The sequence below is a fragment of the Lasioglossum baleicum genome, chromosome 12 (genome assembly GCF_051020765.1).
Source record: "Lasioglossum baleicum chromosome 12, iyLasBale1, whole genome shotgun sequence".
Classification (NCBI taxonomy): Eukaryota; Metazoa; Arthropoda; class Insecta; order Hymenoptera; family Halictidae; genus Lasioglossum; species Lasioglossum baleicum.
The window spans coordinates 1108298-1120315 of record NC_134940.1 but is presented as its reverse complement, the minus strand read 5'-3'; the positions used below and the strand labels follow the sequence as shown (position 1 = coordinate 1120315).

Here is a 12018-nt window from a genome sequence, read left to right as displayed (position 1 = left end):
TGATAAGAATTATAAAGCGAGCGAGCTCGTATGAACAAAATAGCACAGAAATAGCAATTGTAATATGACTTATAAAGCGAGCGAGCTCGTGTGAACAAAATAGCGCAGAAATAGCAACTGTAATAAGAATTATAAAGCGAGCGAGCTCGTCTGAACAAAATAGCACAGAAATAGCAATTGTAATATGAATTATAAAGCGAGCGAGCTCGTTTGAACAAAATAGCGCAGAAATAATATCTGTAAGTATGGTATAAGAATTCACGAGCAAACTCGACAGATAATTTAGAAACAATTGAAATATAATTGAAATGGAAATGGTAGAAATGGTAAGGTGCAATACGACCTGAATATCGTGAGCGATTTGGAACAAAGTCCGAAAACGCGATTAAACTGAACTCGACTGAAGACGCTAGAGCACTGAATGGTACGAATTCCGAAACTGGAAGAGACTGAACTAGAAGAGAGTCTGAACTGGAAGCGGGTCTGAACTAGAAGAGAGTTTGAACTAGAAGAGAGCGATTCGCGCGATTTCGTCTTATTTATAATGAGAGCGCGGACCATAGGGATTCGGTGAACCGTGAAGTCCTTTGTCTAAATCGTACGAGGTACGGACGAATATGTTGTCGTCGATGTATACTTTTCGCTGTTTGAACGAGGCGACGGTTTAGATGTACGTACACCTGTACTCGCGGTTGCCATGCTGGCGTCCGCTTGTACCGGTGGCTATTGCGTCTTTTCCGATTCCCTATGTTCACGCTCACGGGGATATGTATATATATGTATATACGGCGAGAATTTGCTCGTATGAAGGAGGCCGACGCAAGACGTCGGTACGACGTTACACCTTACCCCTTGGGGGCGCGAATTTTTCCGGCGGGAATGTGGCGAAACGCGGATGCTGCTGGCGATTGTCGAGTATGGGGGGGGGTGGGGTCAGCTGGGGAAACTCCAAATCCAACGTCGGACGACGTCACACAACATTAATTTTGCATAAAGATCCGCAGTCTAGTGATTAGTTTAAATATCAATATCAAAAACACAGCTAATAGCAACCGTTAGTTTTGAATTGACAAGTCTTTGGAGATGTTCTCTCTACCGCGGCTCGAACGACACTGATTTTCCTCAAGATTTTTCTAAAGAATTTAGGAAGGGCATTTAGAGTGTCGAAATTCGAAATGCACGCTGTAGCACGAGAACGACGGGACGGTTAGACGCAAAACAGAATGCGAGAAGGACCGCTGTAAGCTTTGTGGCAAACACATGTTTAGTTTTTCCTGCAGGTTGGTACGTAGAGTCGATGGGTAACTGTTGGAAAACGTCATCCGTCCTTTTACCCAGCAAGGGGTAAAAATGTCAGGTCAGCGTAGCATCCCTATTGTCCTATACCTTCCTTAAGAAACTTTCTAAAAGAAGGACAGACGACGTTTTCGAACGGTTACCCATCGACTCTGCGTACCAATCTACAGGAAAACCTAAACATGTGATTGCCATAAGTCTTAAAGCGGTCCTTCTCGTATCCTGTTTTTCGTCCAACCGTCCCGTCGTTCTCGTGCTACAGCGTGCATTTCGAATTTCGACACTCTAAATGCCCTTCCTAAATTCTTTAGAAAAATCTTGCGGAAAATCAGTGTCGTTCGAGCCGCGGTAGAGAGAACATCTCCAAAGACTTGTCAATTCAAAGCTAACGGTTGCTATGTATTAGCTGTTTTTTTGACTGTGATATTTAAACTAATCACTAGACTGCGAATCTTTATGCAAAATGAATGTTGGCTGCCGCTATTACAAGGGACAGGAGCCAGACAGATATTTGATTCTTACTGTGATCATTTTAAGAATTTGAAAATAATACATTGGTGTTTTGAAATTATTTTAATCTCTCTACTGTATTAAAATGCACCTACTCATGTTTGCTACAAATGCATGAAATCCGCAGTCTAGTGATTGCATTACCTGATTGTTGTGATTTGTGCAGCAGTGCAAGGGATATGGCAATTATTATTAGTGCATAACTATGTGTTGACAAATGTGAACAGTGATTGTGAGTGTGGAAAAATTTCAAGGCATCTGTGTGAAATAAACATACGAATTATTTATCGATTCGAAAGTGAAAGTTAAATTCTGGATCGTCGACTTGACCGCGCATCCCTTAGGCCTTCTACCACCGGCTGTGCAGCTCGTCGACCTGGCCGTACGTCCCTTGGCTTTCGGTACTGCCGTGTACCTGAAGACATCTGTGCAGTTCGTCACCGAGTGACCCAGTGACACACATTTCGAAGCAGCAAATGGATTTACGGCTGAATACGTGAGTTTTTAATTCAATCAGTTTCTGCTTCTTCTCTTTTTTTACGATTATCTCGTAAACTAAAGCCGATCGCCAAAAAGTCTAAAGAGAAATGTTGTTCAGAATCATGGTCTGGACAACGTATCCAAAGCTCATCGAAATCGGAGAGGATTCACATTATCGAGAAACTCTTGTTCGTTGCGATGTCACGGCGTACCACCGACACTCGCTTGCCGGCGCGGCGAGGCGCGGCGCGGCGGGCCAGGACGCGCTCTGATTAGTCCGTGTTTTTCGTTAATAACTCCTAAACAAAGCCGCAGTTGACATTGGTGCAAAGGAAAATGTCTCTTAGAATGGTCTCAGGGACCACCCCCTTTCGGGATTTTCACGAATTTTGGGACACCCTGTATAACAGTTGATCTTTTTACAATTTCTAGAATACAGACAAATTGAAGAATGTTAAAACTGTTTTGAATAATGGTATGGACAATTTTTAGTGGCGCCTCAGACTCACCATTCGAGTGTAAAGGGCTAACAGACACACTTCTGTGATTTTGATAAAAAGCTAACGATAAATCCTTTTTTCTACTGTCCTGTAATCAATTCTGTCGGTAACAGAGTAAAAGAAGTAACCTGGTGCTCGAATCCTACAATAAATTCTGTTAACAACAGAGTAAGAGATATTCCGCATTATAACACGATCAACAAAAATTTAATGTAAACTGAAAAAAGTAATGGAAACAAAACAGGCGAGTGGAAGAAATTTAAGAGAATATTACAGCGAATGATTTTACGATTGTATCCCAGTTATCTAACGCTAACAAAAACTCTTGAATATTCACTACGAAATGCAGCTAAAAGAATAAAACGACCAAAAATCAGCTTGCCTGCACTGAATGAAAAGTCGAATAATGAATTTTCAGTTCATAAACGGACAAAGAGTACAAATTTTTGTAAGAAATGTAATTTCAAAGAATAATAAACATAAACGACCACTAATATACAGGGTGTTCCACGTTAAAAAATGTTTCGAACAAAAATTAATTAGTTTTGCAATAGAGAAAAATCCAAAACAGAATTTTGTTCCTGAAAACGGTGTGTGTGTGTGTGTGCGTGCGTGCGTGCGTGCGTGTGTGTGTGTGTGTGTGTGTGTGTGTGTGTGTGTGTGTATTTGAAGGTGACATTCATTTTTTTGAATGGCACTACATATTGTTAGTACATAATACTGTTTCTTATCTCAACCTTATCTCAAGGTACCTTAACAGTAAGGCAGGCGTCAGATATCTCTTTCGAAAGATCATAATATCTTGACCAATATTCTGACGACAATTACGTGGAACATCCTGTATATTAATATTAGTTATGAAAAGAAATAATTACAATAACATAATTTAAACTTGTCAGATAAATAATGTATATAGTTATTTAAAAATAGATGCTGTCAAGGAAATCATCTTGAATAGTAATCTTAAAACGTTATTAATCAAAAAAGTAATTCAACAAAATGTCAACATACAACAAAAATTCATAGAACTGCACATGTGGCTATTTTCATAGTAGTCCAGTCAACGAAAAGTTGTAGAGGGAAATGGAAGGAACACAGTTTTTAACTTTGGGTCTTTGTTTGGACTAGTGAGGAGGTAAACTTACTAGAAGTCCCCACGCCTAGAAGGTGAGCGGGGTGCAGGGGGGCACGTAGAAGGTCCCCTTGTTCGGTTCTCCGCGTATATCTTGGAAACTATGCGTTCTAGCGATAACACCATTCCATACAAAATTAAAGCTGATAAAATGTGTCACAAGATCGATTCAATTCAGTTTTTCGCTATCTCGCATACTTTGCGAGATATCCGCGCTCAAAGTTCGCTAATTGTGCTGAAGCTAGTCAAGTAAGGCAAAAATTTCTTTTTCACAATTAGTGAACTTTGAGCGCGGATATCTCGGAAATTATGTGTCCTAGCGATAAGACCACTGTATACAAAATTAAAGCTGACGAAATGTGCCACAAGATTGATTTGATTCAGTTTTTCGCTATCTCGCATAGTTTCCGAGATATCCGCGCTCAAAGTTCACTAATTGTGCGGAAGAGTTAGCTAGTCAAATAAGGCAAAAATTTCGTTTTCATAATTAGTGAACTTTGAGCGCGGATATCTCGGAAACTATGCAAGATAGCGAAAAACTGAATCAAGTTAATCCTGTGGCACATTTTGTCAACTTTAATTTTGTATGGAATGGTCTTATCGCTAGGACGCATAGTTTCCGAGATATACGCGGAAAACCGAAAAAGGGGACCTTCTACGTGCCCCACTGAACCCCGCTCACCTCCTAGGAGTGGGGACTTTTAATATGTTTACCTCCTAACTAGTCCAAACAAAGTCCCAAAGTTAAAAATTGTGTTCCTTCCATTTCCATCTACAACCCCCTTATGAGCATTAATTGACTGGACTTTGATTAGTGTAATATGTTAGTCGCAGTTTCGCGGACTAACGCTGTCAATTTCGACGCATCGAGGAATGCGGGGGCGATCTACTACAAAAATCCCGTGACGGGATACGTACCGGAAGAACTACCTACAGTGAATCTGCTTGACAGGGAATTTATACCTGATCTTGCTTCGAACAGAATATCAACATGTACTGTGTACCATGCTCTTATATAGCGCCCAAAATCGGCCCAGACGAAGGTGGGGGACTTCTGATTAGACTGGATTCTTGAAAATTATGCAACTTGCTGCATCGCCTGCCAAATAAACCCTCAAGAGTCAAGAGTCACCAACGGAAGCGTCCGCATACGTAACAAAATATTTGTATTTTTATATCATCCAAGCAAACATACTTAGTTTTATATCTAGAATTTTGAAAATTAATTTAATTAATTAGAATCACAACGGTAAACATATGTGACAAACAGTGAACATCCATAGAGATAATGTAATTATTACCCAAATAAGGAATTTCTGGCAAATACGTGACCAACAAGTAATCACAATATTTAATGAACTCAATGCAGTTCTCTACAATATCAGCGAAAATAAATATTCAAAGCTGTATGTACAACAGCGTGTTGACACGCGTAATTACAGTTAATAATATCCACCTGGGAAAATTAATTGTCGTAATTTTATCCGCAAACTAAAATCTGTATAATGATTTTACGTATTCATAATTTTATATGTATGTATTTACTTTAATATGAATTATGCTTACGCGAAGTTCTTACAATAAACAATCAATGTTAATGTTAATGTTAAAACAGAGATTTAAATGTTTGAATATTCGAATGAGTATTGTTGATAATATAAGATTGCTTCTCGTTCATTGGTTTTAATACAAATGTAAATAATATTGATCGACAAATATACATACAATAATTGGAAATAATGACTTGTATGATTAATAAATAAAACAAACTCCTTTCGTAGCCTTAACACGGAATAACGTTATACAGTAACTGGAAGTACATAATTAACTGTCATCATAAGAAGTTTTTATGTTTCAGAGTTATACGTAAAGCAATACATTTTTTTCGATATATAAATTCTATAATAATAAACTGCATCAAACAAACTATTAATTTATTTAAAGATTGTCACGCTAGTTGATTTTAAATAATTTGCAAATAATGTAGTTGTAAAAGTCAACAATATCCTTCACTGAACAATCCAACGTTTTCCAGGGCCCGCTCTAGGGGTGGGGAGGGGCAACCCGGACATTTGTCCGAGGCGCGAAAATTTAGGGGCACCATTTTGACGGCAACTGTGAGAAAAATAATGATGTGTTAAATACCAAATTAATAAAAAATTTGCTGTCATTAAAATTAAAATAAAATGATTTGATTTTTATTGAAGATAAAAAATATGTACATTTATTTAAAAAATATATATATACTTAAGGGGCGGCAGTTTGTCTTTTTGTCCGGGGCGACGTAACCGCTAGAGCGAGCGCTGCGTTTTCATTTTTCAAGCGAATACGATATAAGTAGCCTTTAATAATACAGTAGTAGGACCTCGATTAACCGGCTTGATCGGGAGACAAACAGCCCGGACAAATTAAGGCCCGATGGATAATCGAGACCCGAAGGAAATAATTGAAATTAACATGATATTCCAAAATAAATGTTATATTTTTAATAACTTATTTCCCTTTATAATCGGGATCCGGTTAATCAAGGTCCTACTGTATATCGTGTCAAATAACATACTCATTAAACTGCGGCAATATTAATCATTTTTTCAAAGTGTGTTTCATTATATCACGAACAAATTGTTCGCGTATCATTACCACACAAAATATTTTAACAAAGGAAATTTTATTAAAAATATACATATAATCTTTTGTTATCTATTATCTGTGTAATTGTGGTTCTACAAATTTACTCAACCGTGTTTAGCATGCAAATTCGGAGAACTATTAACATTAAATTTTAGAAATACATGATTCCATATTTTCTAAAACAAGTGATATCATCGCTATCATTGCCAAACAATTTTATTCGAACGGCAAATGCAAAAAAAACAATGGAGTGCATTTTGAAATTAAAAACTTTAAAGAAATTTTAGAATCTGTGTATTAATTATATCGTGCTATTTTTTTCAAGCGGAGGAGATTCCTTCGAAAATGTGTTACATTATAATTTCGATATTACTGTTATCTTATCGAAAATAATTCAAATGAAAGCAATTAAAGAATTACACAGTGGTGGAGAACAATACTCGCGGATTCATTAAAAAGGAGAAACTTTTCAAAAATTGGGTCGAACAGCTCGAGAACCGTTTTGAGAAGGTTACGATTTTTAATTTCTTTAGCTAACACCGTAATGAAAATTTAAAACATGTCTTTTATGAATCTAAACAAGTTACACACATGTACAGGGTGTCAAGAAATTATGTGTTAAAACCGTTACAGCGTGAGTGTATACCTTAGGATCAGCAAAAATCTGTCAAAAAAATTTTTTGTGCAAAATTGACCGTCACAAACATTTTCAAGGTCAACTTTTTTATGATTGTATCGTGTTCCAATCATCGAGAGCATCAAACTTCTCAAAGGAACCATGGGTCAAAAATAAATCGTTCTTTTGACAATTAACTTTAAAGTTCAAATAATATACATATTAACTTGCTTGATTCAGAATTTCATTACAACAAAACAGCATAACGTCATATAATAGATCAAATCTGAATCCCAATTTTGAATCAAGTAAGTAGAACACGATACAATCATACAAAAATTTATTTAACAAAACTTTTTTAACAGATCTTCATCGATCCTAAAGTGTAGACTCGTGTTGTAATGATTGTTACACATAATTTCTTGACATGCTGTACAAAGTTTTGTCGAAATCGGTTGACGTATAAAAAAGATCCAGGAGTTGAAGAATCGAGAAACTTGTAAGGTCTGAGATTTACTTAAATTGCAGTTTCTCTCGATTTTTGCAATTTTTAATTATTTATTGCTCATAGCATGGGTAATCTTTACTTTACCGGACTCAAAATTTGTGCCTTCCTCATATAAATTATGATGTATTTGGAATGTAATCCAGTAGATTTGTACCCGGGGCGGCTGTAGATCGAAGTTTCGATCCTGTAGGATCAATGGTTCAGGAGCTATGCTTGCTTAAAGTTAAGCAATCTGCAGTGTTTATGACAGGTAAGTGCGCCGCCATATTGTTTTGTAGTGACGACCACGAACCGTTCACCTAGCAAAATCGTCGCACAGTGGGCTCGATTGAAGAAGCACGCGACATTTTTTAATAACTCATAAGCCACTGAAGATATTGCAATGAAAGAACTGAATATACAGAGTGTCCCAGAACAAGTGTAGCTTCCGGAAATGGGAGGTTCCTTGGGTCATTTGAAGCGACATTTTCCTTTGCAAAAATGGCGTCCGCGGCTTTGTTTAGCAGTTATTAACGAAAAACACGGACCAATCAGAGCGCGCCCTGGGTCGCCGCGCCGCGCAGCGCCGTGACATTAAATTTTCTCCCACCTGTAGGTAAACACCCTGTATATCATAATTGTCAATGAAAAGTATGATTTCTTATCAATAAAGTGAGCATTTTTATGTAGAAAAAAACTCAGGGCGAGAAGTTGATCACAGTTATCAGGACACTTTAAGAATGAACAACCAAATTATGTAGGGAAAATCGATATTCCTAAACTGTCTAACTTCATGCGTGTATCACAACTAGAACTGCTATTGTATTTGATTAATTTTATCATTTTCGTGGTCGGTGGACATTTAGAAATCGATATCAATTGAAAAAATATAAAAATTAGAAAGCTGATATTTTCGCAAAATGTCTCGTGCTTCTTCAATCGAGCTCACTGTGCGTTGGTCCTTGCCAACTCGAATAGCGGCGTGCGATCGCCACTACGAACCAATATGGCAGCGCCCTTACTTGTCAAAAACACTACAGATTGCTCAACTTTAAGCAAGCATAGCTCCTGAACCGTTGATCCTACAGGATCGAGACTTCGATCTACAGCCGCCCCGGGTACAAATCTACTGGATTACATACCAAATACGTCATAATTTATATGAGAAAGGCACAAATGTTGAGTCCGGTAAAGTAAAGAGCAGCCCATATCATCGATTTCAATGAAAGTTTGTGTATGTAAGTATTATAATTTATATTGACAAATGACATGTTTTAGATTTTTATTATAGGCTCAGACAAAAAAGTTAAAAATCGTGATCTTTTGATTTTTCTTCGCAATTTCGACCAATAGGAATTTTACAATAATTTTTAACACATAGTCTAGTAATCTAATCCTCTTTCTACATCTCAGGGATCGTTTGGTCCACGTTGAAAAAAGTTGTTCCGTATCTTTCCATTAAATTGCAAATGTTTTTATTGCAGCACGCAATATGGAACTTGGTAGTCGCGCTGTAAAAAAAACTTTCTATTTCTTGATTGCAGTTGTGTCAGTGTCTGTAGCAGTCTGGACTCTCGTCGCAATTTCATTGGAGCGGTACTTCGCTATTTGCAAACCACTGAAATCACGGCGCTGGCAAACCGAGTTTCACGCTTACAAGATGATCACTATAGTGTGGACAGTTAGTCTTACGTGGGGCATGCCTATGCTAATTGTTTCACAACTGCAAAGTTTACGTGGAGGTATGCATTTGTTTCATCACGGAAGTTTTAACAAGCAATTTAATAAATGTATATCCATGAAAATGTAGTTAATTATAGATCTATTATAGTGAAATTCAGATAAAAATGTATCATTTTATCATAACCCTTTGCACTCGGAGCTATTTTAAGAGCTATTTTAAGGGCCTCTTCTCCTAGCAGACGACACTCGTCTGTGGTGGTGTGGTACACTCACACATCGCTAGACCACGTATACGTACGCGAGGATTGCAAGGATTTGGGATTCCACTTCTGATTTCACGATAATGCAAAGACGGGGTTTTTTAGTAGTCAAAATCGCTACATGAAAATCGCCTCAAAAGTCCTTCTTTTACGTTTCCGAGCAATGGTTTTGCAATATTTGGCTGCATGTTGCCCGTCAGATGGCGCTGCAGTCACGCCGGCGTACTAGCCTCTCCGACGGGCAACATGCAGCCGAATATTGCAAAACCATTGCTCGGAAACGTAAAAGAAGGACTTTTGAGGCAAACAGCGCTCTATATTGATCTTTCATGTAGCGATTGTGACTACTAAATAACCCCGTCTTTGCATTATTGTGAAATCAGAAGTGGAATCCCGAACCCTTGCAATCCTCGCGTACGTATACAGTGTCTAGCGGTGTGTGTGTGTGTGCCACCACACTCTCGCTCGCGCGCGCGCGATCCGGATCTACACCCTTAAGAGTTTTGACATGTAAGGACGCCGCCATATTAGTGTTTATTGAGCTGTTCCTCTAGATGACAGTACAAGCATTGGCGAAGTTTCCATTTACGTCCATCGTCAGAATTTGATAAAATTGTAGATATTCAATTAATTGGTTTAACAATTGGAATTTTGAAAACATTTTATATTAATTTCCAGAATATACATATTTAATATCTTCAATTAATTGCAAAAATGGATCACCACCATCTTTGTTGACCTCATAGCGCCATAAAAATTCACACATATGATTATGATTGAATCATCCTTAATGCCACCTCTACTGAGACTCTAGATTGACACTAAAATAGTAAAACTTTGTCAGTAAAGTAGGGACTGACATTGAAATGGTAAAAATTTTTTTCATGTCGCAAAAATCCTTCTGACAATTATCATTGTAGTCAAAAAATAACCTATTCCCAAAATTTCATCCAATTTTAACGATGGACGTAAACGGAAACACAGTCCAAGCATTTAGTAGCGGAAAAAAAGCGAATGATAGAATTTTACTTAAAAATTGGTACAGTATTTTATTGATACTTGTCCAAAACACAGGTCCGGCCAGGGACACTATTTTTTAACTTTTACCGAATGTAGAAAAAACAGCAGAGCTCGAGGGCCTCGGTCGCCGAGAAACATCCAATAACAAAACTTCTTTATTTTTCATTATTTTTCTATGGGACTTTCACCAAACTGTTCGTGGCATTTTTACCACGCTTATTTCTACTGAAGATGATACCAAATATGATAGAATTTCGATGATATTTACTTGTGTAATGAACGATGAAAGTTTTGGACGCAAAGAAGGACAGCGTACGCGCGGGGGGAAAAGAGACGCATTACACAAATAAATATCATCGGAATTACACTACTGTGCAAAAGAAAGAAGCACCCGGCCATATTTAATAGAAAAGCGTAAGAAATCAAATTAGAACACGAATAGTTCTGAGAATATGTGTTATTGCGGATTATCTAATACTTTTTTTAAATGCAATAATTAATTAATATTATTTGTCATTATATCTTATAATTATACTGGGTGCTTCTTTCTTTTGCACAGTAGTGTATATCACATTTGGTATATCATTGTCAATAGAAAAATGTCACGAATATGTTGATGGAAGTCCCATAGAAAAATGATAAAAAATTATTTAAATAAGTGACTGACTCATCAGTTCGAGTGGGAACGCGTAGTGGAGTAAAGAGCGCTGTCGGGCGGAGTGGGGATTGTTGAACGCGACACGTAAGTACTACCAAACGTCGCGGGGGGGGGGGGGGGGGTGTAACGGTTAAATTTAATAGTTAATATCTCCTAAACGCATAGGCTTTTACAAATTTTTTTTAAATATTGCGTTGTCATCCAGTTCTGAGCTATGTTTAAAATTTTCAAGTCTCTAGCTCATCGGGAATTTAGTTTAAAATCAGACAAGAAAGCCGAGCTACTAAAAACGTGGTACAATAAAGAAGTTTTGTTATTGGATTAGTTATGTTTACACTTCTCGGCAACCGAGTTCTCTCGAGGTTCATCGCCCCTCACGGGATATATCACGCAGTGGTGGGGATAGTTCTGGGACAATTATAAAACACTGTGTTGATTTATATTGACGTAAATATTCCGTATGTATTTTTCAGGAAGACATAGATGTCGAGAAGAGTGGCCGACTGTAGGCACCGAGCTAGCGTTCAATTTGTTCTTGGACGGAACCTTGCTGCTGATCCCTTTAATCATCATGAGCGTGGCCTACTGGTTAATCGCCGCAGAACTTTGGCGCGGATTACGACAGGAAATACGACAAACATCCACCTGTCAACGGCGTCGTACGTATATCGAAAATGTTTACGATTGCTTTTTGCGACTCGGCTCGAGGTTTAGTACCGAAGTTCGCTACCAAGCTCCTAACAGT

The 12018-nt window shown here is 37.8% G+C and overlaps 1 protein-coding gene across 3 annotated transcripts in view; it reads left to right on the top strand.

Annotated features, from left to right (window-relative positions):
* The window catches only part of LOC143214707 (cholecystokinin receptor type A), a 635098-nt gene that overhangs the window by 423429 nt on the left and 199651 nt on the right, over positions 1 to 12018 (top strand). For all 3 annotated transcript variants that reach the window (XM_076436060.1, XM_076436058.1, XM_076436059.1), the window contains 2 exons: positions 9197 to 9394; positions 11747 to 11932. In XM_076436060.1, the coding sequence (XP_076292175.1) occupies positions 9197 to 9394; positions 11747 to 11932 (384 nt within the window). The remainder of the gene's footprint in view (positions 1 to 9196; positions 9395 to 11746; positions 11933 to 12018) is intronic.